The sequence below is a fragment of the Piliocolobus tephrosceles genome, chromosome 4 (assembly GCF_002776525.5).
Source record: "Piliocolobus tephrosceles isolate RC106 chromosome 4, ASM277652v3, whole genome shotgun sequence".
NCBI lineage: Eukaryota > Metazoa > Chordata > Mammalia > Primates > Cercopithecidae > Piliocolobus > Piliocolobus tephrosceles.
The window spans coordinates 122,353,843-122,371,884 of NC_045437.1; the positions used below are offsets into that span (position 1 = coordinate 122,353,843).

At 45.0% G+C, this 18,042-nt stretch overlaps 1 protein-coding gene across 7 annotated transcripts in view; it reads right to left on the reverse strand.

The window, feature by feature from the left end:
- Positions 1 to 18,042, reverse strand: part of TENM2 (teneurin transmembrane protein 2) — a 1,213,529-nt gene that overhangs the window by 87,933 nt on the left and 1,107,554 nt on the right. For all 7 annotated transcript variants that reach the window (XM_023218891.3, XM_023218892.2, XM_023218890.2 and 4 more), the window contains one exon: positions 13,950 to 14,096. In XM_023218891.3, the coding sequence (XP_023074659.2) occupies positions 13,950 to 14,096 (147 nt within the window). The remainder of the gene's footprint in view (positions 1 to 13,949; positions 14,097 to 18,042) is intronic.

Sequence of the window (18,042 nt, forward strand, 5' to 3'; positions counted from 1 at the left end):
TCTATTGAATAAAAGACAATTGCTTCCAATCCCAAACACTTCTCATGAAAGCTTTTATTCATTCAATTCGTGTAACAATGAGTTGACCAAGGCAGACAAGGACCCTGTGATTATGGCCCTAGATTCTAGAGGGGGAGAATAGACAATAAACAAATGAATGCATGATGGACTTAGAGTGACAGTGTTCTGAAGCCACTAAGTAAAGCTGGGTAAAGGGCTGGAGAGTGATGAAGGAGGAGATTTTCTACTTTAGACAGGGAGGTCAGGGAGGGCTTCTCTGAGGAAGTGATGTTCGTGTAGAAACCTAAATGAAAGAAGGAAATAAGTCATGGAAACATCTGGAAGAACACTCAGCAGAGGCAACAGCAAGTGCAGAAGCCTAGGGTGAAAGTGTATTTGTGAGTTGTAGGACTGGCAAGATGGCAGGTGTAGGGCAGAGAGGAGGAGGAAGAGAGAGAGGAAATGAGATCAGCATGGAAGCAGGGACTCACTTATGCAGAGCAATGGAAGTCACTACGGTAACCTGGGTGCCATGCTATGGGAGATGAGAGGCCCTGGCAAAGCTTGAGCAGGGGTGTGATAGGATCTGACTTCTAAAAGGATTCTTTCAGCTGCTCTGTGGGGAACAGAGTAGAAGCTGGAGGACCCATAGTCCAGCCTAGAGAAGTTGTTGGCATGATCTGAGTGGAGGTGGAAAGTTACTAAGATATCATGGCCTTAAGGATTAGGAGTAGGGAATGGAGAGGCCAGGTAAGGGGGCATCCAAAAATCTGTGTGGACAGAGCATGTCCAAGGCCTATGCAATGGCCACCCTGGCAGACAGTGTGCTAGTTGGGTAGTGATGATATTAGTGTTGCTCATCAAAGGGCTAAGACTTTGAGTGATGGACCCCAGGTAGGCTGGGGTTTTCTCCCTGGTTCTACACTCCTTGAGCCACAAGTTTTCGGAGTGAGCACGGCAGAAGTAAGAGCAGGAGAAGCTTGCTCTGGGGACTGCCGTTTCTCTTTTCTGCATCTATCTTCTTCATGGATTCCTCTTTTCTAGCATGATCCCAGATACCTAGCGGCTTTGGACTCTCTGGCACACCTGGTATAAAATTACTTTCAGAAAAAGGGTCTGAGAGAAGAATGAACAAGGCATTTAGAATCAAAAGAACTGGGCTCCAATCCCAGCTCTTCCACTGTTTGACTCTGGGCAAGTTAACCTCTAGGCCCTCAGTTTCTTTGTTAGTTAAATGAAATCCTCTAAAAGTCAGCAATGAATGCAAAGATTTTTGTAAGCCTGTGTGGCTAAACGGAACATGGCAGTGACCCACCTAGCTTGGGGGTCACCGGTTCATGATCTCTGAGGGAAGACAGCACTCATTCCAGAGCCAGTGGGGATGAAATTGAGGGAGATGTATTATAACAGGGACCAAAAGATGAGTTCCCGATTTTGAAATGTACGTGTTATTTGAAATGGTGAGTTTTTGATTGGGAGGCAGTGTATGTTTTTAGAATCTCTGAACTCACATCATACCGGGAGATGCAAACCATCTTAGAGCAGCCATTTAAATAAAGGGGTATTAAGTTGCTCTGTATAAACTTTCTAGTCAAACCTTACAACAGGCCAATGAGGTTGATATCATTGTTTCCAGTTTAGATAAGAGAACTGAGGCTCAGAGAGGTTATATCCTTTGCTCAAAGAAGCACAGCTAGTAAGAACCTGAGTCAGAATGTACAGCTAGGTCTGTCTGATTCCAAAGTCTGTAGACCCCAGCAGTAAATGGCACAGCATCACCTGTCCTAAGTGGGGCAGGGGGTATGGCAGAAGCAGCAGAATGTCATAAAAGGCAATGAACCAGGGCCACCTATCACTGCCCTCTCCCAGCAAACTCCTTCCACATTCTTCTTTTATTCCAACAGTCTTGAAGGAGGAGGATGAATCCTGGGAAGTTGGAGCCTTGACTCCTCTCCGGATGACGAGCTTCTGTGAAAAGGACCTCAGTGAATCCAGGAATGTACCCAAGGTCCGTATGCTAATCAAGTGGCCACTGCCTCAGGATGCAGAGCTGTTTGGCCTGTCTCTCCTCATCAGCTGGCCCAGGGCTGGCGCGCTCGGAGGAATCCCTCTGCCAGCACTTGAGCTTCCCTTCAAAAGGCATGCATTACGCTAAGTCAGTGGTTCTCAATGCGTCAGCATCATCTGGACACTTGTGAGAAATGCGCATTCTTGGGCTTCCTGCCAGACCTACTGAATCTGAAACTCTGAGGGTGGGGCCCAGCCATCTGTGCATGAAGCCTTCCAGGTGATTCTGATGCTCACTGATGTATAAGACGTATACGAACCATTGTGCTGACTGTTTTGCATGCATTAACTCATCTTAGCCTCACAGCATCCTATGAGGTAGAAGTTAGCCCTAGCTCTGCTTTACAGAGGACAAAGCTTAAGCTTAAGCTCATATCTTGAGGAAGCAGAGGAGCTGGGACATGACCTGAAGCTCAGATCCCAAAGCCTCTTGACAACCCTGCCAGGCTCTCTCCTCTCCCTGGGAGAAAGAATGCCTAAGTGCAATGGAGGGAATATAACAAAAGGCCACGCCTGCTTCTCAGCTGTGGTGTGTGTGTTTATAATAACTCAAGCAGATATATCAGTCTTCTGTCTGAGGGGCAGGCATGGTTGCAATTTTGAAGACTGAGATGCTATGTGGTGGGAGGCACAAACAAATATGTTGGCTGTGTTGCGCTCTGCCCAGCACTGCATGCAAACCCCATTCTAGCCTCATCCTCCTCCATTCTCCACGTGGACTAGGCTGCAAGGTACCAGGCTTCTCAGAGGCCCCACACAGGCATTGCTGTTTCTTGCCTCTGTGCATTTGCCCTTTCCTTCATTCACAATGCTTTTCCCTCCTTCCTTGCCTAATTCCTTTATATCTTTTAATATTCAAGCTGTACCTATTTTGGAAGCCTTCAGTGCCTCTCTTGTGAGTGGCCATGGTCTCTTGGCCTTGCTTCTATTATGCACCCTTAATATGTGGCTCTGCAGTGACAGCTTTCATATGTATTTGACTTCCCACCAGAGGGAGGATTCTTTATGGCCAGAGTTTGAGTCTTTCTCATTCACATGCCCGGCCACAGAGTGGGGGCTTGGTATATGTTTGTTGAATGAATAAATGATTTTGGTGGTGAGGGGTCTGTCCAGGAGTGTGGCTGGTGTGGGAGAGGGTGTTTTCTGTCATTGCCATCAATGACAAGAGGTCTGAGCAGGGTTGCAACTAGGAAGAGGTGAATGAAGGGCTGAGGGGGCAAAAGTGAAGGTGGCACTCACTGTGAGGTGCCCTAGGCACCTCCACTCATTCTAATCTAGGTCCCAGGTCTGAGACAGATCTTGGCTCCAACCAGTAGTGGCAGGCACCCATTCTCCTGAGGGTCACCGGGTCCTTCTGGTGGTAACATAGCACACTGGATTTTGAGCCAGGAAACCAGGACTCCAGTCTCAGGTCTGCCCTACCTGCTCCTTGGCCTTAAGTAAGTGACTTTCCCTCCCTGGGCTTTGCAGCTGCTGGGGACTCTATATTTTCGCCTTTTTACATCTGACATTTCCAGACTCCCACAAATGAAATCATCCTGTGATTCTCATAAATGAAAGAGGTAGTGTGCCTCAGTGCACGTGGCCATGGAGTTCCAGGAAACTGAAGGGGATGGGGAGAGCTCCATGATGACATACCCTGAGGACAGGCAGAGGAGGAGAATCACCGTGGAAAGGTTAGGTCTTGGTTGTGAGTGGGGAGGAAGAGAAGCATTAGGCACAGCAGTTTGGGGAACACCTTGCAGTTTTCTCTGGATTTGCACTTGGCCACAGAGTTCTGGCCCCTCTCCAATCCCCCAGAGCTCTTGGCTGAGAAGATAGAAAGTCAAAGAAAAGAGCACAGGCCTTGGGCAGCTGCTCTTGCTGTGCTGCTTGCTAACACCTTGCTATTTAAAGTCCAACTGCTCAACTCTCCCCTGCTCACCCCCTGGCATTTCAGTGCCTAAGCACTTTGTGGCAAAAAAGTGTTCCAAATCCAAAACTGGAGGGAAAAGCTAACGTCGACGGTATTTTTAAGCATGCTGCAGAATTCATGTTTCCATGGGGCGGAGGTTGTTCAAGCCCTTATGCTCTGCCTTGCTCTGAGCCCAAACACAACAAACACTCAGGTGCTGTGAGGCGCCCAGAGGAGGGCTCTTGACCCAGGTTCTGAATCTTGCCTTGGCTATGTTTTTGCTTTGGGAGCTTGGACAAGCCACTTCACCTCTCTGGCTCTTAGTTTCTGCTTCTATGTAAAGGATAATGAGAGACTCTTAGGCTCTTGTGGGGATTGTTATGATTTATTTAAGCAATGTGGGTGAAGTTTTAGCATGGGCCTGGCCCTTGGTAAGGGCTCAATGCCTTAGGGTTTTGGACATCACATCCTTTCAAATCAGGCCCATGGACACTGCTTGTTTTGGGACCATCTGGTCCCTCAGACAGATGTGTTCCTGGGACATTAAATGTCTATATCGGATTTCTCAGCCTTGGCGTTATTGACATTTTGAGTCGGATCATTCTTTGATTTGGGGCTTTCCTATGTGTGTAGGGCATTTAGCAGCAACCCTGGCCTCTACCTGCTGGATGCCAGTAGCACCTCCCCACCTCCCTACCGCCATGACTCATGAATGCTTCCAGTCACTGCCAGATGTTCCTGGGCGAGCGAGTTGCCCCAGTAGGGAACCACCAGTCTGGACTGGGAGGAAGACTGTGGGAGCAAGAGAGCTAGTGATGGCAAGAGGACCTTGCCTCTTTATTCACATGCTGGTCACAGAGACTGGGGGATGGCAGGGGTGTGCTTGCCACCATCTAGGGCAAGACTCTGGCCAAGGCACAAATACAGGAAGCCAACATAACGATATCAACATTACCTCCTTGCCACCAGTGAAATCTGTGTTTTCATCCTTTAACTCCCTAAAATAAGTCCATAGTGATTTACATGATTAAAATTTTTTTTCAGATTATGCATTTTCATCACAATTTCATAATGAATATTTGATTTGTCATCTAATCGGGGGAAAAAAACATAATCCCTTAAGAGACACTTAATAACCATTTAAATTAATAAAGACTTGATTAAAAAAGCCTGAAAGTGCTGTGTTGAGTAAATTATAAACTTTAAACACCTTTAAAAAAAAAAAAAAAAAAAAAACTAATTCAATGGTCAATTACATGTACCAGGAAAAGGTTTTCAACGGAAAAGTTTCGTCTTTGAGGTGATTTTTTCTAAGGCTTCTTTGCAGCAACACACATTCTGTACTTGTTTGAATCTTCTTCAGAAACACCGTCCAAATTTTTTGAGTGTTTTAGAAAAAATGAGCCAATGGCTTTAAAGGAGAAAAGCCATATATCATGGTGGTTAGCTGAAAAGCCTATTCTGAGTCTTAACTTCTTGAGCCTTTGTATCCTTATCTGTATAATGGAAATAATATGATGAAATAGACTCATTGAACTTATAGTCTAGTGTGAAGAAACAGAGAACCTACAAAAATAATAGTGTGAGAAAATTTAGGAGTGTGATATTTCCATAAAGGAAATACTAATGGTTGATGGGAGAGAGACAGAGGAAGACTTCATAGTAAGTCCTTCTCAGGCATTTGAGCTGAGAACTGAATGACTACAATGAGCCAGTGACACAATGTGCCTGGATTGGGCATTTCCACCTTGCACTAGCAAAGACCCTCGGGTGGAACGAATCTTTGCACTTGTGTGGTCTGAACACTGGCCAGAGTGGATGAGGCTGAGTTTCCAGAGGAGATGGGGGAGGACAGGTCAGAGACAAGGCAGGGGACACACAGAGGGCCCTCTAAGCCAAGGTGAAAAAAATATCTGATTTTGATTCTAACTTCATGAGAAACCCTTTGAGAACATGGAATGATGAGATTTACAGTGTATTAGGTTGGTGCAAAATTAATTGCTTTCAATGGTCAAAACTGCAATAACTTTTGCATCAACCTACCAAAACAGTCCCTCTGGCTGCCGTGTGGAGGAACAGAGAGCAGACGGCAAGAGGAGTAGCAGGGAGACCACTTGCGAGGCTGTTGCTGTAACCCAGGTGCAGAGCAAGCTCAGCACAGTGCTTGGCATATGTAAGCTCTCAAAAATCTTACTGATTATAATTTTTATATGCAAGAGAATAGGTTCTACCTTTCTTTCTTTCTTTTCTTTTTGAGACGGAATCTTGCTCTGTCACCCAGCCTGGAGTGCTGCAGTGATGCGATCTTGCCTCACTGCAGCCTCTGCCTCCTAGTTTCAAGAGATTCTCATGCCTCAGCCTCATGAGTAGCTGGGACTACAGGTGTGAGCCACTATGTCCGGCTAATTTTTGTATTTTTAGTAGAGACAGGGTTTCATCATATTGGTCAGGCTGGTCTCAAACTCCTGACCTCAAGTGATCCACCCTCCTTGGTCTCCCAAAGTATTGGGATTACAGGTGTGAGCTGCCATGCCCAGTTGGTTCTATCTTTTTTCTAAACCTCAGTAGAATAAAAGAAAACTGAACCTCTACCTTACAGTTTTCTAAACAGAAGATTCTCTAGTCAAATATGCCCAGGAAGTCAAAGATCTTATTTCAACTGGAAGAGCCAGAATAATTTCAGATCCCTGTTGCTATGTGTTCCCTGAGGATCTCAGTTGAGGCTAATTCTACTTCCCTCCTAAAGAAGAGAGACCCAGCATCTGGCCAGCTGGCAGTGTCCTCAAGGCCAAGTTTTCCTCCTAAGCATTAGATGCATTGCTTTTCTCTCTGGGAGCTAATCAGGGACTCTGTTTATGGCCCAGCTACATTTGCCACAAGGTCTTTGGACTGCAAAGGGAATCCTCATCCAACCCAATTAATAGCACAATGTTGTACTTTTAAGCTGTTCCCCACCCAACCAATCCATCAACATGATTGGGATATATTAATCAAGGCATTTACAATGGGTTCACCAAGCTTTGTCTCTCACTGGAGGAAGAAACTGGGCTATTTGGGCCTGGGAACCAGAACCCTTTTGGAGTCCCTGAAGTCCCAACCTTGGCTCTGCTAAATGCATAGACAAGGTGAGTTATTAATTAACAAGTGAGATAAATGCTGGAAGAGCATTCCTGAATCGTGTCAAACCAATTTGGATGGTTATGGGATGGGGAGGGAGTGGAAGGAGGCAGTGGGCGAGGGGTGGGTTTTGTCTGTTCCAAGTGCTTTGGACAGACTCCAGTGTTATTTCTCCTCATTTAGACCTGGCTGGAGTGCCTTGGATGGCATGCCCAGAGCTCAGGCCAGCATTCACGTCTCTTAACCCAAGGCAGCGTCTTTTGGAGTGAAGCAAGGAACCAAGCCTTGCAGATGGAGGTAGGATGGGAAATACTGCTCTGCGGAGAAGCCAGTGTGGAGTCCTTTATTTAGAGAGGGAACTACAGAAATTGCTAGTGGTCTGAAGAGCCTCTACCAGGGGTTACTGATCACACAGATCTGTGGCTTTGAGGACACTCCATGGGAACGAGCAGAAGAGCCTGGCCTTAACACTGGGCTGGGCTTTCTCTCATGTCATGCTCCTGACAGCCATACATGTGACAGTCCCTTTGCTATGCTCCCACTGAACTACTGCCATCTAATAAGATGGTCCATCCCTGTCACCTCTCACATGCTGGACTGTAATAATAATAATAACAATGTGTTTATCCACCTTCGTAGATGGATAGTGAGCTCTTTGTGGACATATGTCATGTTTGCTTTAGTATTCTAAAGGCTTATTTTCAGGGTCTAACATTTAGTAAACCCTCAACAAATGTTTGTTAAACCATAAATGAATAAGCTAATGAATGGATGGATGGATGGATGAGTGGATGGATGAATTCGTACCCCAATGACAGAGAGTTAAAGGGTTTTAAACTTTGAAACAAACATTAGCCAACTCTCCACCCAAGAACGGAGAACTTCTAAATCATACTGAAGTCATTCACTAAGGGCCTAAATGGAAAAATATCTTCATGTCTTTTTTTTTTTTTTGAGACAGGGTCTCACGCTGTCACCCAGGCTGGAGTGCAATAGCGCAATCAAGGTTCACTGCAGCCTCAACTTCCTGAGCAAGCAATCCTTCTACCTCGGCCTCCTGAGTAGCTGGAACTACAGGTACATGCCAGGATGCCTGCCTGGCTAATTTCTGTATTTTTTTGTAGAGATGGAGTTTCACCATGTTGCCAAAGCTGGTCTTGAACTCTTGAGCTCAAGTGATCCACTCACCTTGGTCTCCCAAAGTGTTAGGATTATGGGCGTGAGCCACCATGCCCAGACTTCATGTCTTTTCAGCTACTTATTTCTTCCTGAAATAAAATTCCCCTCTCCTCACTGCACTCCTATATTTTGGGGATTCTAGGGGAAAGGGTTTGGGATGTAAGCACTGTGACATTAGGCTGGGTCAGCCCACCCAGGGAAAACCATTATTTTAAAAAGTTTATCCCAAAATGTCACCTGCAGAGCAAACACACTTGTATCAGACACTCTGGGTTGCTTGGTAGAAGTACAGATTCTTGGATCCTACATCTGACTAATAAATCAGAACCTCTAAGGTGGGCACTTAGAAATCTGACTTTTAAACAAGCCCTCCACACAGTCATGCAGCACTGAAGTTCAATAAGCACAAAGTTAGAATCTTTGTGGTTGTGTACACCAGAAAAATTATTGGTTGGGTTCCATCTATATGAATTCGGTCTCCTTTCTAGAAAATAACATTAATATTAATAATGTCAATGCTAGCAGCAGCCAATATGTGAGGGCATCTATGAGCCAGGTGTCTTGTAAAATATATCACATGCATTTTCTCACTTAAACTTCACACCAGCTAGTGGCATTGGCATTGCCATGCCTATTTTGCAGATAAGAAGATTGAGAATTTGAGAAGCAAAGTGACTTGCAGAGCTGGGATACAAAGGCTGACTCTGAAGCCCAAGCCCTCAAACAATTATGATGATACAGTGTCACCTGTTCAGAAACCAGGGATGTGAAAGAGAAGGTGCAAAACATCTTTCAATGCTGTGTTGAAACAGAACAGGGGGAAAAGACATCTCTCCTAGTTTAGTAAGGAAGAAAGTGATGCGGGGTGACTGAGGACGAGCTCAGCCTAAAAAGGGCTTCCTCCTACCCCTATGTCCAGGTGATGTAGTTATGACATCGCCTCCCTTGGTCTCCACTGTCACCGCTGCCCACAGCTGGGAGAAAGCATCTCATAGGATTCCACAGGAGCTTCAGACTCACTCCTATGCCAGCTTGAAATGATGGGAGGGCTAGGGCTCCTGACTCTAAGTTCAGGGTGATAAAGGGGAGTGGAGAAGGAGTAAGGACTGTCTCACCAGGCCAGACGGTCTAACAACGCCTCCTCACCTTGCAGTTCCCACTTTTAGAGGAAATCTACACCCTCTCTCCTACCCCTGGCTGTGATGAACTAAATCTCGCACCTCTGTCTTGGTGGTGATAATTAAATATTATCCGCCTGTCACTTGGTGCACATGTTGTGTGTATTCTCAGACTTTAATGAGCTGGTATTTGTCTTCTGTAAGCAAAAATATTTCTTTGAGTCTCTTCTTTTTCAAATTGGGGTGAGCAGTTCAAGTGAAGATCTCTTACTACTAAAAAGACAGTCTGCTGGCTGCCATGTCTGTCTGAACAATTTCCACTTCTTTTTAGTGGCCATGGGCAGGTAAGGCTTGTCCCTTCAGAATCAGCCACTGCTTCCTGAGGTTACATGAACAGCGGTCACATGACTAGGGGTGTTTGGAGACTTTGAAAGCCAAGGGGATGAGAAGGCAGGGAATCGGCATAAACTGTTTTGGTGGGGATATTCTAAGGCAGCCTTCTCCAACAGGGATTTTCATCTCAACACTGCTAACTACAGAGCACATTTGAGTGAAAGTTTTCTCAGTTCTTCCAAAGGAGGTACTTTATCCAGCACCATTCTAGATGCACAAGAGAGAAGTTAATTCATTGTATAGATCGGATGGCTTAGGACAGTGGTTCTCCAGGAGGACCTGCATCAGCGTCCCCTGTGTCAGCACTGCTGGGATATTTACTAGAAATTCAAAGTCTTGCACTGCCCTCCCCAGACTTAGAGAATCAGGATCTCTAGGGATAGGGCTTAGCACTCTGTGTTGAATCAAGGTGGTTTTGCCACATGCTGAAGTTTCAGAACTACTAGTGGCCATAAAGTATTGGGGCTTAGTTCTCTCATAGAGGAACCTAGGTTGAAAAAAGACTGTTAAAGGTTTCAAATATCTCTATCTGTATTTGTATCTACAGCCATCTCAGTTTAAAATAAAAAATATATATCCCTTCAGATTTTTTTTTCGAGTGTTTCTAGATGGAAAAGTGATTTGCCTTTTCCAGTCCACTTTGGTAGATTGCTGTATTATTTTGCCCATTCATGAAATTTATAACAAATGTGTTCATTGCAGCTGCTCCCCGGGTCTGCATCCATGTTCTGCCCGGGTGTCTCTGACCCATTGCCAGGTTTATAAACTCACATAGCCCTTCCTGAAAACTCATAAAGCAGGACAGAGACTAGGGCAGAACTCCCACCCCCACCCCAACCAAACAAAAAGAGTGATATAATTAGTGTGCTGCAGGATTGAATCCGGAGTTGATGAGGAGCAACCTTAATATTTATCAATAAACAGCAAAGTGCTTAGCACACCTCCTAGGGAAGTCATTAACCATAAAAAGGATACTCTACACCAAGGAATCTCCTCCAAAAACAGAACTCAGTTAATTGTGAATTGCTTACGCCAGGTGAGACAGAATTGGTGTCTACCCTTCTCACCTGAAATAAGCAACTCTGAATTAACTGGGAGTTTCTTTTTATAAACACCATGCAGCCTTCTTTTTTTTTTTTCTTTGTGGTTAATTACTTCCTTGGGAGGTTTGCTTTAATAGTTCCCATAACAAGGCCATTATTGTCTTTAGCATAATCACTGCCTCATTTGCTTTTGTGCCCTGCCTTTGGACTGCTTTGTCTCTGCCAGCCAGGGGGGATCCTGAATTGTGCCTGGTGGGCAACCCTTAGGACTGGGGACCCTGTGAGCCTCTTTTAGCCCCATCACTACAGGAATTTGGTTTTGGCCGGGTGGGAGCTGGGATCAGGGGTAGGGCTGGTGGGGAGGGAGGTGGGTAACGCAGGGTATGCTGGGGAGATGGTCCCCCAGAGTTTCCTCTCTTCCCTCTGTGCAGCATTCCAGCCATTTGTTATGCTTTCAGCTGCTGACACCAGGAACAGGGAAGGGAGCCAGGAGAGCAGCTCCTTTCTGGAAGTAGAAGCTGATCTGTAAGCAACCACTGTGCTCAGTGAAATCACCAGGGAGGCAGAAGGAAAAACAGTGAATCTTACCAGCAAAAGTCATGCGATTCTGACTTGGAAAAAAAAATGCATTAGGTAGTTATGCCTTAACTTGTTAAAAAATGAATTAAAGTGCTTTCTCCTTTGGCTCTGTTTCAGGAAAGAGAAAATGAATGAATGGGAGCTCTGTAAACCACATCAGGTCTGTAAACTGTTTTGATTGTGTATTCCTATCAGTGTATGTACATCTGTTTATTTGCAAATTACATACAGGCACAATGGCAATCATAAATTATGGAAACTGCAAAATATCCATTAAGAGGATGAGAACAAATAAAAATAGAATATCTAATACTGTCATCCACCACCCTGATGGATTACACCCTGCTCTGGACACCACTGAAAGGACCCGTTGGGGCCATGAAGGCAGTGATTGACTTTGGCTTGGTCATTCATATTCCTAGATTTCAATGACTGGTCCAAGCTGGCACTAAATACATTTTTGTTAAATCAAATGATTGGACTCATGGATCTTCTTACACTCTGAAACAACTGCTGCTCCTAGTGAATTCTGATCAGTTAGTAATTTTGGCGGGGGTGGATAACACACCTGTACTAAAGTCTAGGGAACATTCCACAGTATTTTTAGGAGATCAGGTGGCCCACAGGCTAAGCCAACCTCATTTAGCCCCAGAAACTTAGCACTCCATCAGGAAGTAACATGCGGAAATTCAGCTCAGAGGTTTAGAATTGGGGACAGAAAACTTTTTCTGTAAAGGGCCAGAAAGTAAATATTTTAGGCTTTGATGGCCAAGTGGTTTTTGTTGACTCCACTCTGACATGGAGAGTGAAAGCAGCCCTAGACCAAACATAAACAAATGGGCATGGTTATATTCCAATAAATGGAGAGGTGTGGGTTAAGGGGTACAAAGTGTCACTGATGCAAGATAAAGACATTCTGAAGACCTACCACATAGCATAGTGTCTACAGCTAACAAAGTATTGTATACTCAAAATTTGCTAAGAGGGTAGATCTCACATTGAAATGTTCTTACCACAAAAACTTCTAAAACCAAAAAATGACCCCACAACAATAATCACAAAGAGAGCAGTGTGGCAGGCCATGTCTCGGCAACAGCTGAACAGGCAGGCTTCCCTGACAACTGTTTCGGCACTGAATGAATGGTTAGGTTAAATATTATAGGCGGAAAGAGCCAGCACCCTTACACAAAGGCTAGAATGTAACAAAAGCCCACCAAGAGTCTTGCCTAGGCCTTTCCTGGGCCTTGAACCTTCACGAGATAATGAAGGAATTCTTACATTCCTCGTACCAGGACCCGTTTAGGATTAAACAAGTTTTACTGGGAGTCTAAAGGAACTCCCCAAACCTCCAAAGGAACTCCCCAAACCTCCACACCTTAGCTGGAGACAAGATAAGGGTTATCACTCCTGGCACCAGGACCCATCTAGATTAAGCAAATTTACTGAGGCTCTGGAAGAAGCTCTCCAGGACCCAAACCTTAGTTATAGATTAGATGGAATCAATCACTTGTGTCTTCAGATGAATGTACACTTACACGTAGACACATAGCTTAGAAGGTATATATGCACTGGAAAACTTCGTAATTTTGAGTTGGCCTGGTGAATTATCTCTGGCCTTCTCCCTGTACCTGGGAGAGTTTATTTCTGGTTACTTTCCCAGTTTGTCTGCATCTTGTTATTGGACCTTAAAAACAAGCAGCCCAACCTTTGGTTCAGTCAGTAGGAAGAAACTTTGGGAGGTGATGGACATGTTTATGGCCTTGATGGTGGTGATGGCCTCCTAAAGTGCTGGGATTATAGGCGTGCACCACCATACCCGGCCATATACACAGCTTTTTATATGTTGATTATACCTCAGTAAAGCTGTTTAAAAATTTATAAACATCAAAATTTGAATTTCACATAATTTACACAACATCAAATATTGTTCTTTTTATAATTTTTTTCCCCCAGCCATTAAAAATGTTAAAACTATTTTTAGCTTACAGGTCAGGATTGGTCCATGGACCATAGTTTGCTGACAACTAGTTAGAACAGACACTTTGGAGCCTTAGCTGGGTTTGGGTCTCAATTTTACTAATAGTGGTTGGATTATCTCGAAAAAGTTACTTAATCACTCTTCAGGCCTTGGTTTCCTCATCTGTAAAGTGACATCTCAAAGGGCTGTAAGGATGAAGGCAGCAGGCATTGCTTATGACAGCCTAGTGTGGTAGGCATAGATTGTCATCCTCAATGTCACCGACTGTTGTCCCCAGCCCTGAAAGGTCTGGCAGGACTGGTCACCCTGAAGGCAGTGCCAGGGTCCAGCCACCTTTATGTGGCAATGGATACTTGGGAATTCTGAGCCAGCATCAACCCCCAGTGCCTCCAGCTGGTGTCTCCCAGAGATCCCCCCTGGCATAAGGATCCCTGTTCTCTGCTGCATTTGCTTCAAAGAAAATGTTACAACAACATTTGACAATAGTGCAGGGGAGGTCTTTCAGAAGAAAAATGACTCATGACAAAAGCATGGACAACGTTCTGCTCTTAGGGGCTGGGAATGAGAAGACGCGTGCTCACCTCCCTCATTATCCTTGTTATCAGCACAGGAAGTTTCCATGGCAACGTTGCATCCGGGCCCTCTCCAGCCGGTCTGGCAGACACACTGCCAGCTGTTCTGACCCAGTGTGCATCTCCCGTTACCGTTGCACAAGTCAGGGCAGCCATCTGGTTGGAGAAATGGAGAGGATGAGAAGGAGGGACGTGAGGCTGCGCTGGGGAAGCAGGGGAGCCATGCAGAGGGGAGCAAGGCCGCAGGGCAGCCGCTGGGCCAGCCTCACAGTGGGGCCCGCGCCTGCCTTCCACAGAGTCAGGGGAGCAGGCAACGCATGCAGTAGCAAGACAGAGTGGGGTCGCAGATGCAGGGGATCCCCAGTGACAACTGATCTAGGTCAGAGGCAACCTTCCCAAAGCGGGGAGTTCAATGCACATCCCAGACAACTAAACCAGTGCTGAGCTGACCACCAGACTAGCTAGGCTGTGATTTCCAGCCAATAGCTCAGGATCGATGCTACTGAAAAGAAGCTTTTCTTTCTTCCTTTTTTTCTTTTTTTAAGAAGTGCTCTTCCGTAGAAGAGAAAAAATTCCCTATCAACCCAGGATGGAGGCAAAGTGCCCGCCATCTTTCAGAGTTTTAAATATATATTTACATAGGATTATCATGAGCTTCTCATGACCGAAAACTGGATGGTTCTGCTGAGCTATTTTCATATGCTTGTACAGGTCGTATTTAGTTTTAAGGGGCACTTAAAGATGTTGGCTGCTTATCACTCAACCTATTTATGGCACGATTTGAAAATACTGCAGGATTCGAAGGCTGTGGAGGGGATAGATGCTGGGTGCCATGAATCGGGGAAAGATAGAAGAAAAAAAATATATGTGCTTGGCGGAAGGGTGGTGGGGTAGGAGTAGTTCTTATTTTGTGGATTTCTTTTCCTTTATTGGTGTGTGTGTGTGTGTGTATGTGTGTGTGTGTGAGCGAGCATGCGCTCACGTGCCTGTGCAGAATCGGCTGCCTGTGTAATTTTCTATTTACTCCAGGACCCAAAACAATTGCAGCCAGCACTCTCCTGATCTGAGTTTGGACAAAGGGAGTCTGGGGGAGGAAAGTGGAGAAAGGAGGTGCACTAAAGAGAGAGGGGAAAGGTCTCACTAGCAGAGCCTCCGTGACTCTTTATAACAGGTAGGAGAGAAGCAAAGAACTACTAGGATGTGGCCACACTCACAAAACCTACATGCTGGCAAGAATTCCTAGACATCTTCTCATTTTTCTTTCTTTTCATAGCTTTATTGGGGCATAATTTATATACTATAAAATTCACCTGTTTTAAGTGTACAATGCAATGACTTCTAGTAAATTTGCAGAGTTGTGCACTGGGGATATGTTTTCTTACTTAATTTAAATATACCCCAATGACCATTAATTTAATTTTCCCCAGAAAGTAATTTCCTCAAATATCTATCGCGAATCCTATCTCTACCTCTGCCACCATCTCTGTTTGCATCTTTTTCTACGCCTATTTTTAAACTACATAAAGTGCAGGCTGGACTGGGCCATGGTGGAGGATAAAAAGCTTTGTAGTGATGGAAGTAATTGATTTGAAAGCTTCCTGGCCCAAATCTTGTGAATCAAAAGCATGCATCTCCCCTACTCCTCTCTCCAGTGTTCCAGAGGCCTTTACCTAGCATCTTCCTTCTTTTCTCTTGAGTACCCCTTATGAGAATGCTGATAAACCTAGTATGTGCATATGGCAGTGGTGGGAATTTGAGACAGGGTCTTACTCTATCACTCAGGCTGGAGTGCAGTGGCATGATCATAGCTCACTGCCACCTTGAACTCCTGGGCTTGAGTGATCCTCCTGCCTCAGCCTCCCGAGTAGGTAGGACTGCAAGTGTGTGCCACCAAGCCCAGCAATTTTTTTCTTTTTAATTTTTAGTAGAGATGGGGTCTTGCTATGTTACCCAGGTTAGTCTTGAACTCCTGGCCTCAAATGATCCTGCAGCCTCTGCCTCCCAAAGTGCTAGGATTACAGTCATGAGGCATTGTGTCTGGCTGGTGGTGGGAATTTAAAGGCATCTTCCTAAGAAGTAAGGTCTCAAGGGTATGCAATTAAGTTTTACTTCTTTAAGAAGAGGAGTTTCACTCTTCAGTGTTTGCTGCCTCTCATCCTTTCCAGAAGGTGGTATTGGATTGGGATCTGGGTGAGGAGTGCATGCAACAGAGGAGACCTATGTGGGGCACTCCCTAGGGAAGCTGAGCTGTCTTGAGAGGGCAAACAAGGAGACTCTTACCAGGGAAACCATTTTCTTTTGTTGCACAGCCTGGCGCTAAGTCCAGCAGGCAAGTAAATCACCAGTGTGTGCACACCTGGAGAAAGGCTTGTTTGGTCTACACACCTCTCCTCACAAAGCCCAGCTTCACATTTCTATGCTTTTCCTGACTGTGGCCCTGCCTGGAAAACCCCTGTTCACTTCCTACCGTGAGAGGGTATGTGGAGGGAAAGCCATCCCCAGCTGCAGAGAAATGCCACAAACATTTCTGCAGGAACAAAATGAGCTCAGTAGGAAAAGCCCAAGGGACATTTCACAGATTCTCAAGGAAAAGAGAATTTCTTCAACCTCCAGCTACCTTCAGCTTTAACAATTTCTCCTGGTAGAGTTTTGGGGAACGGATCACAGAAAATACACTAAATGACAGACCTATCAACATTTGCTCAGCATGGTATCTATTTGGTGGAGCTTTGTTATTTAGCTACTTTGAGGTCTCATGTCTGACTAAATTCACGTCCAATGTGTCAACAGAAGCCTCATTGTATAGGAAACCCACGTCCGCTACATCAGATTTAAATCTGCAAAAAACACTAGCGTGTCAGTCAGAGATACGCACTCAAAATACATATATTTCTAGATTGAATGAGGCTTTTTCTTTAACCCCTTCTGTTTCTCTCTTGCTTCCTCCCCACCCTTCCCCTGCCAACCAACTGAAGTGAAATAAACAGACCACAGTAGCAGGTTTTCTCCATATCACATGAGGAAGATGAAAACATGAGCAGTAGGAAGCTGGCAAATCTCTGAGAAGTTTCAGGGCAGCTGGGAATTAATGGACAGGACTTTGCTTTTAGCTTGAAGAGGAAGAAAACAGCCCTGGTAGGTGCACGGCGTTGCTAGGCAACCCCAAGCTAACCCCAGCACAAGTTCATTCTCCCGGTGGCCTTCTGAGGAGGTGATCCTTTGTGTTTGTAAAGTGCAAAGCCAGCTTCTGCTTAAGGAAAAACAAAACCTAGGAAGTAATTAGTCTGGAGGGCAAAACAGGTATGAGGTAGAGGCGTTTCTCTGGAGAGGATGCTATAACTGAAGTTGGATTGGACTTATACTGGGGCATGCAAGTATAAGCTTATACTGGAGCATCCAAGAAGTCTCCTATAGGAAGTCTTCTGGATTTCAGGCTGGTACTGCCTGTCTCCAAGACCACTAATATAAAGCCCCTTAAAGCATACCTGTTTGGTTCCTCTTTTATGGAGCTAGAGAGAGCTGGCTGCCTGGAGACTGCAGGTTCTATCATGACCCTATACCAGTGGTTCTCAACAAAGGCAATTCTGTACCCCTATTTCTCTCCAGAAAACATTTGGCATTGTCTAAAGACACTTTTTATTTTTTATTTTTATTTTTTGAGACGGAGTCTCACCCTTTTGCCCAGGCTGGAGTGCAGTGGTGCAATGTTGGCTCACTGCAGCCTCCGCCTCTCAGGTTCAAATGATTCTCCTGCCTCAGCCTCCTCAGTAGCTGGGACTACAGCTGCATGCCACCACATCCAACTGATTTTTTTTGTGTATATATACACACACACACAAACAACGACTATATATATGTGTGTGTGCGCTTATATATATATATATGTATATATATATGTGTGTGTATATATATATATATATATATATATTTTTTTTTTTTTTTTTTAGTAGGGGTGGGGTTTCACCATGTTGGCCAGGCTGGTGTTGAACTTCTGACCTCAAGTGATCTGCCTGCCTTGGCCTCCCAAAGTGCTGGGATTATAGCACTCCAGGCATGAGCCACCATGCCCAGTCTGGAGACATTTTTTGATTGCCACAATTTG